Raw genomic sequence first — 19,079 nt, 5'->3', positions numbered from 1 at the left:
AACACCACAATTCAAAGGCATCAATCCTTCTTCAGTCTTCTTTGTTCATTATCCAGCTTTCAAACATATATGAGGTGACTGAAAACACCATGGCTTGGGTCAGTTTCCAGGGTGACATCTTTGCTTTTCAACACTTTAAAGAGGTCTTTTGCAGCAGATATGCCCAATGCAAATACCTTTTTTCACCAACATAAACTGCGACTATACATGTGGACCTCGCCAGACAGTATACACAGGAATTAAATCGACTACATCTGTGGAAAGAGATGATGGAAAAGCTCAATATTATCAGTCAGAACAAGGCCAGGGGCCGACTGTGGAACAGACCATCAATTGCTTATATGCAAGTTCAAGTGGAAATTGAAGAAAATTAGAACAAGTCCACAAGGAGCCAAAGTACGACCTTGAGCATATTCCACCTGAATTTAGAGGTCATCTCAAGAATAGATTTGATGCGTTGAATGATAATGACTGAAGACCAGAAGAGTTGTGGAATGACATTAAGGACATCATCCATGAAGAAGGCAAGAGGTCATTAAAAAGACAGGAAAGAAAGAAAAGACCAAAATGGATGTCAGAAGAGATTCTGAAACTTGCTCTTGAATGTCGAGTAGCTAAAGCAAATGGAAGAAACGATGAAGTAAAAGAGTTGAACAGAAGATTTCAAAGGGTGGCTTAAGAAGACAAAATAAAATATTATAATGACACTTGTAAAGACCTGGAGATAGAAAACCAAAAGGAAAGAGAAGCTCAGCACTTCTCAAGCTGAAGGAACTGGAGAGAAAATTCAAACCTTGAGTTGCAACAGTGAGGGGAGGCATTGAAAGAAGATGGAAGGAAAACACAGTCACTATACCAAAAAAGAATTGGTTGACATTCAGCTATTTCAAGAGGTAGCATATAATCAGGAACCGATGGTACTGAAGGAAGAGGTCCAAGCTGCACTGAAGGCACTGGAGAAAAACAAGGCTCCAGGAATTGACAGAATATCATTTGAGGTGTTTCCACAAATGGATGCAGTGCTGGAGGTGCTCATTAGTCTATGCCAAGAAATTTGGAAAACAGCTACCTGGCCAACTGACTAGAAGAGATCCATATTTATGCCTATTCCAAAGAATGGTGATCCAACCGAATGAGGAAATTATTGAACAATATCATTAATATCACACACAAGTAAAATTTTGCTGAAGATACTTCTAATTAGACAAAGGATAATTATTTCATGTAATGTGACTAAACAGAAACTGACCAAATAAGAAAACAGAAACCAGTAGAAACTATGTTATTTTACAATTAAAAAAAAAAAATGCTTTAAGTCCAAGACCAAGTTGAAGTGGCAAGTTGCCAATGTACTAATGCATAACCTGTGTTCCCATAATGATTCTGCTACTTGCTTGCTTTGCAATCTAGTCAACTCCCTCATCTTTGAAGCAGGGATAACGACATCTCACAGGGTTGTTGTAAAGACTGAATGGTGTAATGCTTGTGTGAGTAGTCTGTATGACTGATGACTTTAAACATTTAGCTAGTGTTCTCAGACTGCTGCTGGAGAGAGTTCATAATAGTGTCACACAGGAGGGGTGGCAGCACCCACATTTCTGCTCAATGGGAGAAATCACATTCAGCTTGGACCCCAATCAGAAAAGCAAGCTTCCTCACAAGCGGATCAAACTAAAGCCCTCTTCCGTCACAAAATTAGTTGTAGAATGTGGCCAAACACAAAGGAATAGAATGTTGACTGTGAAGAGAACAGAATGCTTTGGTTAGGATAAGTGAAGCCTGACTTGTGGAGATAAGATGATCAAGAACGTGATTCAACACATTTTGCAGAGCCACCTTAGAATGACAGTTGACATAGTTCTTAGGTAAACCCAAGGAAACAGGCTGCGTCAGGTAAACATCTCCAAACAAGATGGAACAAGAACATGATGAGTAAAAAGGTCAGAAGAACTTTAAAAAGCAGGGAAATTCAGACCACAATGAAGGTTACTAGTTTAACTACATTGGGCTAAAGACATTTTACCAGTTCATTAGTGAAAAGGAACTAGAAATTTACATGGTTTGTTATGTATATAGGTATGATTAAATTAATTATAGGATAAAATATATAATTCTTTATGCCTTTAGATATTGTTATAAGTAGACATCTGACTTAGTTTCAAGACTTTGATGCTCAGAGTGGACAATGGCAGATAAGTACCACCTGGTACAGACTATTGCTTGTATAGACTATTGTGTAGACTGTCGCTTGTGTAGATGTGCTCCATGTTATAAAAGTTTTTGATTAATGCAAACTGCTGTGTATATATAAGAAATAATCATTAAGATGTTTTTATTTTAATATATTTGTTTCATGTGTCTGCATAAATATTATCAGATGAATTTTTGACAAGGTGTTCCTGCATGACTCAAGATTCGCCAACACCTAGGGGGTCCGCCTCTCCTTGACTATCCTCCCCTGTGAATCCTTGCCTACCTAAACACCAAAAAAACAAAACAAAACAAAAACCTGTTGCTGTCAAGTTGATTCGGACTCATAGGGACCCTAAAGGACACAGCAGAACTGCCCTACAGATAGGATTTCCAAGATGCAGCTGGTGGATTCAAACTGTTGACCTTTGGTTAGCAGCCGAGCTCTTAACCACTGCACCACCAGGGCTCCTACCTATACACAGACGTCATGAATTACAACATAAACGGCCTCTGCTCTTGGTCAAAGGAGCCCAGATGGTGCAGTGGTTAAACACTTGTCTGCTAACTGAAAGGTTAGTGGTTCAAAGCTGCCAACTGCTCCATGAGAGAAAGATGTGACAGTCTGCTTTCATAAAGATTACAGCCTTGGGAATTCTGTGGGGCAGTTCCACTCTGCCCTACAGAACTGTTATGAGCTGGAATCCACTCGATGGCAATGGGTTTGGTTTTTGGTTTTGGGCAGCAAATGTGCTTGAATGTGGGCTGAGGTTCAACTTTCGAGGGCAAGCCTAAAATCTTCCATGTGCTCATGAGGTTCCCTCCTTGACTGAAACATTGCCCAGGTGGTTGGATGATGATGACGATGGGGCTGCATAGTTTTTTCAACCGCTTCTATTTACTTCTATGTACACATCTACACTTGGAACAAAGCCATAAGTACAACTCATTTGCATTTCTTGCCACTCCTAAAGATCCAAGTTGTGAAAAGAGCTTCTTCATCCACGCTTTTAAAGAGGACAGAGACATGGTCCATTAAACAAACTGGATAAACAGAATCTCAGTCTACAGATATTCACCAGTCCATAGAAATCTCATTCTTTTACTAGCACTTCAACAAATAAATACAGTCTTATTGGGTTATGCTAATGATATTTAGTGGAGACATTCAAATGCAGATTTGTAAAGTGGTACTAACCTGAAGGTACACATGATCAAGTGTACACATGATAGATTGCCAGAACTTACCAACATTTGTATGACCTAAAGTGCCTCCGACATTCTTCCAGTAGGCTCTAAGTGTCCTATAATTCAATTACTCATGCATTCAGAGGGACAAGGAAAATGCTTTTTCCCATAAGAGAGAGAAAGAACTTCCTAGGGGAATGCAACAGTTCCACTGTTTTTGACATCTGCTAGTTCTTTTGGGTCTTCCTGAATTTTAATATTTTTACCTATATTTGATAAAACCAAATATCACACTGATCAGCTTGATACAGTGGCCAGAGGACTTAGGGTGGAAACTTGTAATAAAAAGAATCAGGAAATACCACAGGTGGTACTTGCACAAAATGTAGGCATACCTCTTTTAGAGTTCAGCCTATGTGCTACAACTGCCCCATATCAAGACATTCAGGCTGCCTTAACTCTGCATCTACCATGGCTGGCCTTCTCTTGGTACAGCACTCTGCAGGAAGTGAGTAATAGACAACATCCTGTCATACCTGAAACACAACTAAGGCTTGTAGTAATCATCAACATGGGTCGTTGTGGTCATTAAAAAAAAAAAAAAAAATTTTTTTTTTTTTTTTTTTTACCAAACCTCAAATTCCGGGGGGTATTATGTTTGTCATGACAGATCTTTCTCTAGCTACTCAAGGCTTCAGGGTCAACCTCTTCACTAAATTTGTCCTTTTTTTTTACTGGCTTGAATCCTTGTCAGTACACCCTGTCTTGCCCAGCTTTTCTTGGAACGTAATTTACCACTTGTACTGTATTTTCTAAGAAAGTGACTGCCAAATGCTTTGACTAGGACTCTCCATGTGAAGTACATTTTACACTGTGACCTTGTATTTACATACATATATAGGTATACATAAAACAGAAAAAAAATTTTATGAAATGCTTATCCTTCCTACTTGTGATGTGTTTTATTTTCTATTATATTGTATTGCATCGTACTGTATTAATCTTACTTAGTTCTAGTGCCATTTTTTAAAATAAATACTGGTTGTGTCCCATAAACTGATTTTACAATTTGGCCTCAAACCACTGTTAGAAAAGCAAATAATGAAAGATATTTTATTGGACTAGACACCAAAAACCCTTAGTCATAATTTAATTTCTACAGTAGTTACCATCTAGGATTCACCTCTTTGATATCTGCATTTAACCTTAATAGTTAAGTAAATCTTAAACTTTATACTAACAGTGACTCAACACAGAGAGTTGAAGAGTAGGTATTTATTTACCAAAATATATTTTTAATAATAAAATCTCTCAGCATAATTTCTCGTAACTGATTATAATTATTTTGAAGATTCAGCACACTCAAGTTTTAGATCTACTTGTGTGATTACTTTTAGATCTTAGTTATGGGTTGCTTACTTTATAGTATTTGAGAAAACAGTTTTTTGTTCAAATACTGTTTTTTTCCCCACAGTAAAATACTCTTTTCCCTAAAAATTCTTATCAAATAACGTATCACTTATAATAATTCAAAATGAAAAAAATTTCAGGTGTACTGGAAAATAATCAGATTAATAGCTAAATTGTATCCAAAGGAAAAAGGTTTAGTGAATGGGAGACTTGAAGCAATTTGTTAACTCAAGTCCAAACACCTTGGGCAGAAAATGATATTTTAACCAGGCACAACCCAAATGCTCATTTTAATATGCCAATTAATTGGACAATCTACGTATTTCCCCCTCAAGCTTTCTAGGTAACAGCACTTGGGGAAAATAATTCCTTATGAACATTGACTGTATTCACATTACCAAACAACTCTCTAACTGTAAATCTTTTTCCTGAATGAGTCCAGTGTTTGGGAAGAGAAAACGTATCAAACTTGAGCCTGGATAGCAATGGAACAGGGCTGGTCAGGAATTCAAATAATTAGCCTGGAAGATGCCAAAAAAATAGGTAGGAAAGAAGTCAAGTACAAAACGGTCAGAAGCTGATAGGTGAAGGTTCAAGCAAGTGGGCTGAGTCCTGAGTCTTGGAAGAAGGGATAAGAGCTGCCTGTGGGAATGGGTAGGCAAAGAGCTATTCTATGGCAGAGGCTATTCGTGAACTGGATTATTTTATATTCCCACCTGGCTATTTGCCTTGCGTCTCCTAAACTAGGTTGACCCAACTGTGTACCTCATGACTGGTGGACAATAAAAACTAGCTGCAGACATTCCAGCTGTTTGTGGTAGATGCCTAGGGCCTCCTCACTTTGCTTCCAAGCCTTTAATCTGAGTCCTGTTCTGTTTCTTTTCTGCCTAGCTTACAACCTGCTGGCTTTATTTTCATTTTCTAGTTGGGTTCTCACCCAATCTCAGCTTTGATCATTGGCATACTCAAAAGACTTGGCTTGGATCCATCTCTGCTTCTTCCTGTTTCTGGCCACATCAGGTAAATTATCTTGACCATCTTGGTTTCAGCTCTGAGAATTCAATCCCTGGCACCAGACAAAATTCTGATCTGATCTCCTAGCTGACCCTCTGGCTGGGCCTGTCCTGGTGTCTCACCAGAGGGAATTGATTATTATTGGAGCGCACCTATTGCCATGGCAACAAAGAACGTCTACTTGGCTATATTCCACTTACTGTGGTTGGGAAACTTGGCACTCAGAAAAAAAAAAAAGCCAAACTCCACAGGGAAGTAATAAGGTAAGACTCTAACTTTTGGATCTCTGTCCTTTGTGTCCCCTTCCTGGATTTTCTCTCCTCCAGCCACTCTCAAACCCTGAGAAAATCTAGAGGAAATTCTGAATTCATAATTCAGATTTAAAAATTCATGGCAACTACTCAGGATTCTCAGGAAAAGTGGAAATGTGGTTGTACATCTTGCCTGGTGAGGAGTGTTGCTTGTGTAACTTGGCAGCCCCATAGGGGCAAACTAACACAATGTTTCTTCATCACTTATGGGACCTATAGTAGTGTCCCAATGGAAAGAATTGGTGCTGTCATCTACTGCCTTTGACAAGGAGATAGGGAAGAGAGTGCAGTTAGCTGATGTGCAACTGAATTGTGACTTCTCATCCAGGAGCTTTCATGGAATGGTCCATGTGTTGGAGCCCCATTTCAAGAAGGTCTCAGAACAACTTTCAAAGATCAACTGGCCCTGGCAAATGTACCTGGCAGCCTTGCTATGCTGCTTAGCCTCTAATCAGCTCAGGGTATGGTTGTCTACCTGGCCACATCTTCCTGCCAAACAGCCTGGCCTTCAGATTCCACACAGCCAGGGAGGTGGGGATATCCACTTCTCACTGCCATTGGCAGGGGGTGCATCTCCAGAGACCAGGCATGTCTCTATTGTAGCTAGTCCAAATCCCTGTGCCAGATGGCTAAGTCTGGGCCACACCATATCTACGGGCAGGAGATGCAAACACTTAGCTCTACTTCACCTGCCATCTGGAGCCCCAGGCTGAACTGGAGTGTTCTGGCAAGAAACAGAAGTGGGTATAGCCAAGGCCTGCCCATCGATCCATTCCATGGTTAATTCTGAATCATCAGGAAATCTGAAGAATTGGTCCTGGTCCAATAGTGGCTTTCACTCAAAGATACGATCACTTCTGTCCCAGCAATAACTTTCCCAGTTTTCTCTGATCTGATATTGTAGAACAGACGTGTTTGATTCCAGTCTTTCACAGAAGACGACCCAGGGCAACATCCATTTATCTACTTGTGCTTATATTTAAAAGGAAATTCAAATTGGCCATAGTCAATTACTCAACAAGCGACAAAGTTCACTGTCAAAGCCAATAGGACTGCACTTAAGGGAACTTGGCACCTTACTATGCAACCCAATCACTCTAGCTTGTACCAAGCTCAGATGTTCAGAGATCTCAGCACTTGCAAGCAGTGTCTGGCCTTCTTCTTTCAAACTTTGAGTTACAAATTACTTAAATACCAGGCCACCAAATTCACTAGGCTGATACTTTGTCTTGCATGTCTGACTAGCAAAGCGTAGTTGAAATTAAGTCACCCTGAGAAATCCTCTGTCCTGAAAACTTATATCAACTGCTGATAAAATCCAGTACCAAAACAGGAAGCAAAGGCTTCTGCTTATCGCATTAATTCCAGGCATGTCCAAAGTGACTCACTTAGGAGCTCAGTAGAGAAGGCGCTTATTCACCCAAAAATGATAGGTTCCTATTCTTGGTTGCAATTTCTGCCCTGGCAAGTTACGGTGATCTTTGCAAGGCATTGAATGTGCACACTGGGAATTGCAGCAGCTGTGCGGTTAACCCAACTTTTCAAAACACAATTGTCTGCATCAAAAACAAATTAAGACTCAAAGCCTACTGCATTTCTCTTGACTTCCCATGTGCCCTTAGGATGACATAACTTTCTCCTTGTGGTTCTGCTGGTGGTGGCCTTACTAATAAAAATAGAAAACTTCATTCTTAGCTGCTCATACTCAAGGTGGTGATCTCCCTCAAGATCATCTGCATACTAATTTTCATAGTTTCACTGCTAGACGGAAATTTCTAGACACCTCTACATCTGAATTCACTTGTCTGTTGTCATTGCCTAGCCAATAGTGGAGTCAGGCAGAGAGCATTAACTAGACTTGTTCCAAAGTGACTTACTTAGGAGCTCAGTGGAGAAGTAGCTTATTCACCCAAAAATGATGCCACAAAAATATGTAGACATTGTGACTTGTTCTGTCTTGTCACTGCAAAATTCACAAAGATTTTCCACACAACACTCTCTTTCATAGTAATGACCACTGTCATCCTCTTTATTTTCTTCGTTTCACCTCTTAGGCTGATACCTCTAAGCACTACTGACCACTCAAAAAATGTTAGAGGTGGCACTGACCAACGTATGAAATACTGCTACAGGTGCAATGCACCAAAGAATATGGTTGACTGGCTCTAGGAACTAGACAGGAGTGGTGGACGGGGCTTTCAAGTGGAAGAGCTTTTCTAGTTCTCAGTCCAACACATCTGCCCCACACCAAAATTCAAAAACTTCTTTGAACCATTTAATTTCCCTGACATTATCAACCCCATTATATTCTTGGTATATCTTTAGAGTTCAGACCCTCATGGCCTGTCTCCAAAGTACTAAGTGGGGAGTTGGAGTAACTGATTAAAGATAAGCTGGACTTGATGCATAGAACCAGGCTCTTGTACTTGGCAAGGTAGGTAGAGGATAAACCAGAAAAAATCAGTGATGGTATGCCCAGGGAAGTCTTGACGATTCTCTGCCTTACCTGGCTCTAGATGAGAGGAAGCCTGGAAAAGGATTGGATTTTTCCCTCAACGGTGTGGTCAAGAGCAAATAAAAATGAGTGGTGGGCATTCACTCTAGTCTTATTCATGTCAGTCATCTGGGACTCTTTTCTTTGACTCTGCCCTTATTATCCCCCATTCCATTCCTATCTGGGTGCCAATTCTTTGGCTTTTTAAATAGTTTCTTGATTCTGGTCAATGCCTTAGCCTTAATGCCTTAACTGAACTATTCCTACTGTGGTTCTCTAATGAACGCAGTTTGTCTCAATTCTAGTAATTTGAAGTCAAATATCATTCCCATGACTCAAGTTTCCCTTCCACTCCCTTGACCCCACAAACAAAAATTCCAGATCTCTGCCAAAGCCACATCAGCCCTGTGAGATCCTTGACTCACAATACTTAGAAGATAGCCTTTTTTTTTATTTTTATTGGATATCAAGGGCCTAGGGCAACTATATATCCCTTTGAAAACTAATACATTGATATTCTGCTCTATAATTAGTTTAATTTAGCTTGATTACCATGAACCAGTATTTTAGGACATACTGGTGACCCACCAAGACACAGCCACATAATAAGGCCTGGGCAGAAAAAGCCAGCCAGGCTACCTTGCTATTACTGAAGGAATTTAGGGAGTTAGAGGCAAAACTCTTAAGGAAATGGAGAGGAGAAACTTTACCTGATGAAATGCGTAACCTAGAAAATAAACGACTAATAGTGGGAATGTTCTTTCAGCACCAAACCTTTATTAGATCCTTTCTGTTTTGGGAGGCTGATCATGATTCTTCTCACCTATCTTAGTGGATATTTGTATTTTAGCAGGTGACCCTGATGGTTTAACCCAAAGGAGTGGTAATGTGGGACATGAGGTACAATGGCAGGCTGAATTTTTAAAGCAGAATATCTCAACTCCCATTGTGTAAGCAACTGCTTACTCTGTCTACTAAGTCAGTTATATTTCCACATATCTGAAAAATAAAATATATAAACACAGAATCTGTTAGGGCCTTTCAGACCTTCATAATAAAATTTTCTAAGTTTACACATCAAATTGATAATCGAAACAGAATCAATGCTTAGATTCGTCAATGGAATCATCTTCGTAGTCAAAGGACAGGATTTAAGGTTAACACTTTAAGACCTGAACATTAAGATTTCTTTCTCAGCAGGGGACAAAAGAGGCCTGGGCCATGAAACAGGCAAATTCATTTGAAATTAAGGGTTCCAACACTTAACTACTAAGCTTCTACTTGAAGAAACATTTTATAAGGGTCTCAAATAAACACAAATACCTTTTTTTTTTTTATTGTGAGACTTTCAATTTCACCATTTGCATCACGATGTAAAGAGGGGGTCTAACAAATCTCATTGTCCCTGAGGATTAACAAATGTTGAAGTTTCCCCCTGAATACATGGGGTGGCTGAACTGGTGAGCGTTGACAGATGCTGCCACTTTTATATATTCTCATCAGAAACATCTCTATGCCATTTTTAGTTCAGTCATGGCAGTGGGGAGAAAGCAGGTCACAGATAAGAGGTTTTGGCTAAGTGACTCTTCTTCCCCTAAACGTCTTCCCAGCTGGCAGCACTAAAAATGGATGCAGCTGAGAGAGCTCTGCCCACATTAGCCTTATGGTATATCTTGTTAATTAAAAAGTTATTTAATGATTTACTTACATGCCTTTAAAACTCATCTACTAAAATCTATCACTGTGCTTGGGTCAGTTAGCCAGTGATGTCACCTGAGGGGTAGAGCCTACGGTTGATTATCTGCCTGTAAGGGAATTGCTTAAATATATATTGAACTATGGAGATTGGGTCAGTCTTTGGGAAGTCAGGGAGAAAAGCAGGAGCTAAGCTGGAGAGTCCACTGCCAAAGTCATACCTAAAAAGTCACTGGATTGCCACCAAAGACTAGTGTTGGATAGAGAGGGTAGGGTAGGGTTAGAGAGAGAGAGAAGCATTTAGGTCACACGAACCAGAGGAGTCCTAGGAGGAGTAAACAACCTTGTGGCCCATTTATTCATGTGTTCATATTCTCCAGTGGAAATAAACCTAAAAAATCAAAACCAAACCCATTGCCTTCGAATCGATTCCAACTTGTAGAGACCCTATAGAACAGAGTAGAACTGCCCCATAGGGTTTCCAAGGAGCAGCTGGTGGATTTCAACTGCACACCTTTTGGTTAGCAGGTGAGCTCTTAACTATTGCGCCACCAGGGCTCCAGGGAATAGACCTAGTGATAATTTATGTCATTGTACAAACAATTTTGGGCATGGATACATACACATTTGCTGTAATGACAGAAGTATGAATGTTGAACCAAAGCATATATAAACATATCTTAAAGTCAAGTTCATCAAAAATTGTGAGCCAAAAATGCTGTTGAAGGAAATGTGCATTACAGCACACACTCTAGGGTTAACCCAACAATCACAGCAAACTGAATTGATCGTGATGAACTTAAGGTGTAATTTTTCAGTAAAAACAAGAAGAGCAGCAACTAAAAACCATGGCCAACTCAAAACAACATGAAAAATGTCCTAGAAACAATACATCTTTCCTCCAAATGGTAGGAACCCCAACTATACTGGTTGGGGGCTCGCACAGTAGAGGTTTGCAAATTGCCATTCACTCTGTGGCAGAGGCTTCTTAGAAAAATCTGAGTCTTCAGGAAACCATGGTCATGAGCTAATTTTAGTTTTGAATACAAGATTTTAGTTTTGAATACAAGATTTTAGTAACTCTTATACTCATTTAGTAGGTTACTGCTTGTAAACAGCTTATAAAACAAATGAATAAGTAAACAAACAAAAAACACTATTGACTTGAGAATCATTTGCCAGTAAGACTCATGGAAAAGATCTGCATTTGGAAGAGTCTGGGGTTCATCAGGCGAAGTCAACTGCATAAATGAGAACCACTGGCAGCTATTTGGAGCTGTGGTTGCCAGCTGAACTGGAGTAGCTGGGCCTCCTGGCTTATCCCAGCTGCCCATGGTCCACTGGTTTTTAAGGGTCCCCAGTGGTACGAATGGTTAATATGCTTGGCTGGTAACTCAAAGGCAGGGGGTTTGAGTCTACCCAGAGGCACCTCAGAAGAAGGCCTGGTGATCTTTTCTGAAAAATCAGTCATTGGAAACCCTATGGAACCCACTTCTACTCTGACACATGGGATCACTATGAGTTTGAGCTGACCCAGGGCAACTGGTTACCCACTTGCTCACGAAGTGACTCACTATCATTATCCTTGTCATGTGCTTGGGAACCCACATGGGAGTGTGGCTGCTCTTGTGATGCTTTTCCCATTTCCTTCTGAGGAGAGATAAAAGGTAGTTCTGGCCACAACATTTCTGGACTAGAGCCTTCTACAACCTTCTCACATGTAGCCATTTTATAAACTGAGTGTGATGACTTAGGAAATAAGGTTAAGAAAGAAAAGTTAGGTTTTCGGCTGCTGGATATAACAGATACAAGAACAAAAAATTTGTTTTTATGCCAATTTCTAGGTATAACACTTTAAAATTTCAAGCATAGAAACCTCCTCTAATTAAGTTTTAAACACCTGGACTCAAAACTGGGAGCTTTCAGGTCTTTAGGGGTAGCAGGTATTGATATCAATAAAAGTGTGTTAAAAATGTAAACTTTTGAAGATTAGTCTATACATTATGCATTTATCTGAAAACATTAGAAATTCTGAACAAATTTAGCAATAACAGATGTGTGTAACTGTTTTCTTTAGCTAAGCTAGGATGTTTTGTCTCTCTGCCTCTCGTGAAAGGCAAAGTCAGATGACATACTTTACAAGTGGAAAACATTTAATTTTTACTTGAATATAGGAACAATTAGGACAAGTTCCCAAACATACAAAAACACAACATAGGTAATGATCATAGAATAGCTTACTCACGGGTTATCCTAACACTTGTGTATGGAATAATTCTCATTACGTAGTAAAAAGGAACAGAGCATGTAAACACGTATTAGAAATTCTAATATAAATTTAATTTCTAGAAAAACAGCAAAGGCTATAAAGAAAATAAACTGCATCACCAGACGTTTACAAACTCCTACCAAAAGTCTACAATTTTCTGCAAAAGAAAACGTACTAGCTGCTTCAGGATGTGGGCAAGACAAGTGTGTTCCTGTGGTAACCATTTCCCAAAAAAGAAAAAAAAGTTATAAAGAAAGACAACTCCTTTGCTAAGCTGCAGTCTACCAGGTCTCCTGATTTATGAGAGCAACAAGAATAGAAGAGATTGAGCGGTTTAAGAAATAACTTAGAAATAAATATGTCATGAATCAGGAAAATTTGTCGATTGGAATAGCTTTTAATTTATAATGGAAAGAAATCTCTTCATGTAGCTTGATATTGTCAAAGCATTTTGTTATGAGGCATTTTACTTTAGGTTGACATACTGGATCTACAATGCTACAAAATAAATAAGCACATATATTCCTCAAGGTTCTAGTCAATCCTTCCAAAGTCATTGCCGTCAAGTCGATTCCAACTCATAGTGACTCTTGAGGACAGTGTAGAACCACCCCTAAGGTTTCCTAGGCTGCAGTCTTTATGGAAGCAGACTGCCACATCTTTCTCCCTTGGAGCAGTTGGTGGGTTTGAAACGTCGACCTTTCAGTTAGCAGCTGAGCACTTAACCACTGTGTCCTCAGGGAATTGACTCCACAGGCTTCAGGGTTAGCTCTCTTTCAAGCTGTAAACTCTGTGAGGGCAGTCAGTCCTCGCTGGTACCCATTGCCATCGAGTCGATTCTGACTCATAGTGACCCTATAGGACAGAGTAGAACTTCCCCATAGGGCCTCCAAGGAGTGGCTGGTGGATTTGAACTGCCGACCTTCTGGCTAACAGTCGAAGCTCTTACTACACCACCAGGGCTCCAGTTAGTCAATCCTTATGACGTATTAATTCTTTTGGTGATACAAATTCATAGCCATTCAACTAAAATATGTCGTACACTTAGTTTCTCATAATCTTTCCTTATCTTTTTACCACCAACTTAACTTCTTTTAATATTTACATAATTAGTGCTCCTTTACCCTGTCGCCTGTTCACTGTGTAAAATTCATTTTATTCATTCATACTCTCAATAAGCATTTATTATTTACTACATATCAACTTCTTTTTTTTTTTTTTACATATCAGACAATGACTGGGTCAAATCATCTTTCCTTGTCTTTTTTCACATTGAATGCACCACTCTTGGGAATTCATTCAATAATTATCCCTAATAATACACGGTCTCATTTTTCATTCCATTCTGTTGATCTACCCAGAACTTCAATAGCCATTATTTTTACATCTTTTCTTCTAAAGATGGGCTGGAATGGGGTAGGGAGAGGCAAGTGGTAAGGACACAATTTAATATTTATTTCTTGCAAACAACAAACAAAGCACTTGGCTAAGTGTTTAACACAGATTACCTTAAGTTTCACATCAACACAATGAGGCTGGTATGTTTTTATCCCCAGTTCATAAATTGGGAAACTGAGTCCCCTAGCACTGAAGGGATTGGTCACCTCAGGTCACATAACTAGTAGATGATAATGTCAGTATTGGACTCCTAGTCTGTCTAACCTAAAACTCTTAAACAATTTTTCTGAGAAGCACAGTTGGCACCCAATAACATTTTTTAATTAAATCTTTCAATATTGTTTTAACTTATGCTACTCATAAAACTTTAACCCCCTCTTCTTCCATTTTGCCTGCAAAAACAATATACTTTTCAGATTAATTACTAAGTAAATGCCTTTTAACAGTGGTTTTTGAGTCAAAGGTAGGCCTTGTGTGCCAAGAAAAAGAATGCAAATAAATAAAGGATTTTTAGAATTATCTGCCCAGATGATGTATGGAGCTTGATGTTTTCAGACTACTCTTCCAGTGTCACCGGAATAATAGATAATAGATTACAAATAATCTTGACATTTAAAAATTAGTACTGTAGGTAAAAATAAACCAAGGGAAAACAGAAACAGAAAAAAGTCCATCTTTATGAATGGGAATAAAATTAAATATCACAAAATTAATGTTAAAGAAAAACCATTTATTATGTTACATTCTTTCTATTTAGTCCTCATCAGTGGGTACCTTATATTCTTCATAATCCTTGCCATCTAGCAAATCCCTTTTCTCCAGTTCTATAATTTGTTCTTCAGAGGGCTTAGCTGGTAGATACTTAATTTTGGCTTGTTCATAAATGGGTTTTCCATTAAAAAATAGTTCCTTCCAATCATGCATCAACTTATATGGAATCAGACTACAGCAAAAACAAATAAAAAGAGAGATAGAGAGGTAGAAAAAAAGCTAGAAATTAATTGATAGTCAAATACACCTTTATCTTAATCTTTTTGATATTAATATTCATGTAATTAACTCACTTTTGTCAGTATTAAATAGAAAACACTGAGGAATGTTTTTAAAAGTCATCAAATATGTTTAACGATAATAAAACCACCATACATTAGTTTTTTCTGTGTTACATATTATTTTATAAGTATGTAAACCTAAAAAAAAAAAAAACCTAGCTGTCATCTTAAAGGGGCCTTGGAAAGAATTCAGTCTCTTCATTTTGCACTGAGACCTGGAGTGAGGTCATACAGCCATTTGATAGCAGAGCTGGAAATTAAAGAACCAAAGTTTTCTGATAATGTTTATTATTTTTATATATAATAGTATACTGTTCTGTTAAAAACTAAAAAACTCGTTGCCACCAAGTCAATTCTGACTCATAGTGACCCCAAAGGACAGAGTAGAACTGCCCCATCAGGTTTTCAAGGAGTGGCTGATGGATTTGAACTGCCGACCTTTTGGTTAGCAGCCAAGCTCTTACCCACTGTGCCACCAGGGCTCCATTGTTCTGTTAGGGCACAGGAAATAAGCACTTATGGACAGCCAGTAGCATTCAGTAACATTCATTCATTCATTCAAAGCGACTAAGTTCCAGGCAGTTTACTATGTGTTAGGAATATAATTGCAAGTGAGATCCCTGACCTCAAATGGCAGACACTGGGGAAGAAGGACTGAGAGATAATCACACAAATGAGAGTTCTGAGTGAGAATGATAGGGTACAGTGTGAAAGCAGAGCAGTACAAACCAATTTAAATTGGTCGTCTAGGAAAGTCTCTGAGGAAATGAGCATTAAGCTGAGGCCTCAAGAATGACGAAGAGGTCACTAGAACATACTGACAGGAAAATGGCTCTAAGAGGAACAAAGTGTGGAAAGAAAGGAAGGAAAGGGTCTGGCATGGTTCAGGTGCATTTCTCTAAAAAGAGTTGGACAACTGAAATTACAACTTAAAAAGTGGTACTTCAAATAAATGTGCAGCTTGAAATGTGACCATATTATGTTTTCTACGAATAAAACATTAAGCACTGTGAAAGGCTACTTTCAGGAGCCCTGGTGGCGCACTGGTTAAAGCACTCAACTGCTAACTGAAATGTCAGCAGTTCAAACCCACGAGCCACTCCATGGGAGAACGGTGTGGCAGTCTGCTTCTGAAAAGATTTACAGCCTTGGAAATCCTATGGAGAAGTTCTACTCTGTGCTACAGGGTCACTATGAGTTGAAATTGACTTGATAGCAACGGGTTAAAGGTTACTTTACCGAGCCCTCATGGTTCAGCGGTTAAGTGCTCAGCTGCTAAGCGAAAACCGCCAAACCTGGCAATCTGCCCCGGTAAAGATTGTTGTTGTTAGGCGACATTGAGTCAGTTTCGACTTATAGTGACCCTATTTACAACAGAAAGAAAAACTGCCCTGTCCTGCACCATCCTCACAATCATTGTTATGCTTGAGCCCACTGTTGCAGCCACTGTGTCAATCCACCTCTTTGAGGGTATTCTTCCTTTGCCCTGACCTTCTACCAAGCATGATGTCCTTCTCCAGGGATTTGACCCACCTGATAACATATCCAAAGCATACAAGATGGAGTCTTGCCATCCTTGCATATAATGAGGATATTGGCTGTACTTCTTCTAAGACTAATTTGTTTGTTCTTCTGGCAGTACATGGTATATTCAATATTCTTCCCCAACACCATAATTCAATGGCATCTGTTCTTTGGTCTTATTTATTGTCCAGCTTTCTCATATATATAAGGTGACTGAAAATACCATGGCTTGGGTCAGGCACACCTTAGGCCTCAAAGTGATATCTTTGCTTTTTAACACTTTAAAGAGGTCTTTTGGAGCAGATTTGCCCAATGCAATGCATCCTTTAATTTCTTGACTGCTGCTTCCATGGGCATTGATTGTGGAGCCAAGAAAAATAAAATCTTTGACAACTTCAATATTTTCTCCATTTATCATGATGTTGCTTACTGGCCCAGTTGTGAGGATTTCTATTTTCATTATGTTGATTTTGAGGTACAATCCACACTGAAGGCTATAATCTTTGATTTTCATCAGTAAGTGGTTTAAGTCCTCTTCATTTTCAGTGAGCAAGGTTGTTTTTTTTTAAGGTTGTGTCATCTTTACACAGCAGGTTGTTAATGAGTCTTCGTCCAATCCTGATGCCCTGTTCTTCTTTATATAGTCCAGCTTCTTGGATTATTTCTTCAGCATACAGAGTGAATAAATATGGAAAAAGGATACAACCCTGAGGTATACTTCTCCTGACTTTAAACCACGCAGTGTCCCCTTGTTCTGTTTGAATGGCTGCCTCTTGGTCTATGTACAGGTTCTGCATGAGTGCAATGAAGTGACCTGGAACTTTCATCCTTCACAATGTTATTCATAATTTGTTATGATCCACATAGTCGAATGCCTTTGCATAGTCAATAAAACACAGGTAAACATCTTTCTAGTATTCTCTGCTTTCAGCTAAGATCCATCTGACATCACTGATGATATACCTTGTTCCATGTCCTCTTCTGAATCCCATTTGAATTTCTGGCAATTCCCTGTCAATGTACTGCTGAAACTGTTTTTGAATGATCTTCAGCATAATTTTACTTGCATGTGATATTAATGATGTTTGATAATTTTCTCATTCTGTTGGATCACCTTTCTTTGGAATGGGCACAAATATGGATCTCTTTGTGTTGGCTGGTCAAGTAGCTGTCTTCCAAAATTTCTTGGTATAGAGGAGTGAGCACCTCCAGTGATGCATCCATTTGTGGAAATATCTCAGTTGGTATTCTGTCAATTCCTGAAGCCTTGTTTTTCGCCAATGCCTTCAGTGCAGCTTGAACTTCTTCCTTCAATACCATAGGTTCTTGATCATGTGCTACCTACTGAAAAGTTTGAACATTGGCCAATTATTTTGGTACATGACTCTGTGTATTCCTTTCATCTTCCTTCTATGCTTCATGCATCCTTCAATAGTTTGCCCATAAAATCCTTCAATATTGCAACTTGAGGCTTGAATTTTTCTTCAGTTCTTTCAGCTTGAGAAATGCAGAGCATGTTCTTCCCTTTTGGTTTTCTAACTCCAGGTTTTTGCACATATCATTATAATATTTTACTTTGTCTTCTCAAGCTGCCCTTTGAATTCTTCTGTTCAGCTCTTCATCATTTCTTCTATTCACCTTAGCTACTATACATTTCAAGAGCAAATTTCAGAGTCTCTTCTGAATCCACTTTGGTCTTTTCTTTCTTTTCTGCCTTTTTAATGACCTTTTGCTTTCTCCACGTATGATGTCCTTGATGTCATCCCACAACTCAACTGGTCTTAGGTCATTTGTGTTCAATACGTCAAATCTATTCTTGAGATGGCCTCCAAATTTCAAGGTTGTATTTTCATTCTCGTGGATTTGTTTTAATTTTCTTAAGCTTCAGCTTGAACTTGCATACGAGTAATCTATTGTCTGTTCCGCAGTTGGCCCTTGGCCTTATTCTGACTGACGATATTGAGCTTTTCTGTCAACTCATTCCACAGATGTAGTCAATTCGATTCCTGTTTTTTTCCATTTGGTGAAATCCATGTGTATAGTCACTGTTTATGTTGTTGAAAAAAGGTATTTGCAATGAATGAGTCATTGATCTTGCAATGTGATCTCTGGTGTCAACCAATCCTTCTAGTTTGTTTCCAGCTTTCACATTCCAATCCAGTAATTATCCATGTATCTTGTTGCATGTTTAATCAACTTCAGACTGAGAAGTTAGTAAAAATCTTCAATTTCCTCATCTTTGGCATTACTGGTTGGTGAGTAAATTTGAATAGTAGTTATACTACCTGGTCTTCCTTGTAGGGGTATAGACATTGTCCTATCACTGACAGCATTGTACTTCAGGATAGATCTTGAAATGGTCTTTTTGATGATGAACATGATGCCTTTCTTCTTCAATTTGTCATTCCTGGCATAATAGTTCATATGATTGTCTGATTCAAAATGGCCAATACCAGTCCATTGCAGCTCACTAATGCCTAGGATGTCGATCTTGATGTGTTCCATTTCAGTTTTAACAACTTCCAATTTTTCTC

At 38.9% G+C, this 19,079-nt stretch overlaps 1 protein-coding gene across 20 annotated transcripts in view; it reads right to left on the bottom strand.

Moving 5' to 3' along the window:
• Positions 1-19,079, bottom strand: part of SPEF2 (sperm flagellar 2) — a 219,227-nt gene that overhangs the window by 150,197 nt on the left and 49,951 nt on the right. For 19 of the 20 annotated variants that reach the window (XR_007514398.1, XR_007514401.1, XM_049862139.1 and 16 more), the window contains one exon: positions 14,744-14,912. The exons of the other annotated variant lie outside the window; for it this stretch is intronic. Coding sequence is in view for 17 of the 19 variants with exons in the window: in XM_049862139.1 (XP_049718096.1) it covers positions 14,744-14,912 (169 nt within the window). In the remaining 2 variants the exon portion in view is untranslated. The remainder of the gene's footprint in view (positions 1-14,743; positions 14,913-19,079) is intronic. 20 annotated transcript variants of the gene reach the window in all.

This window comes from Elephas maximus, chromosome 2, assembly GCF_024166365.1.
Source record: "Elephas maximus indicus isolate mEleMax1 chromosome 2, mEleMax1 primary haplotype, whole genome shotgun sequence".
NCBI lineage: Eukaryota > Metazoa > Chordata > Mammalia > Proboscidea > Elephantidae > Elephas > Elephas maximus.
The sequence above is the reverse complement of the archived record's forward strand: the minus strand, read 5'-3'. Positions and strand labels throughout refer to the sequence as shown.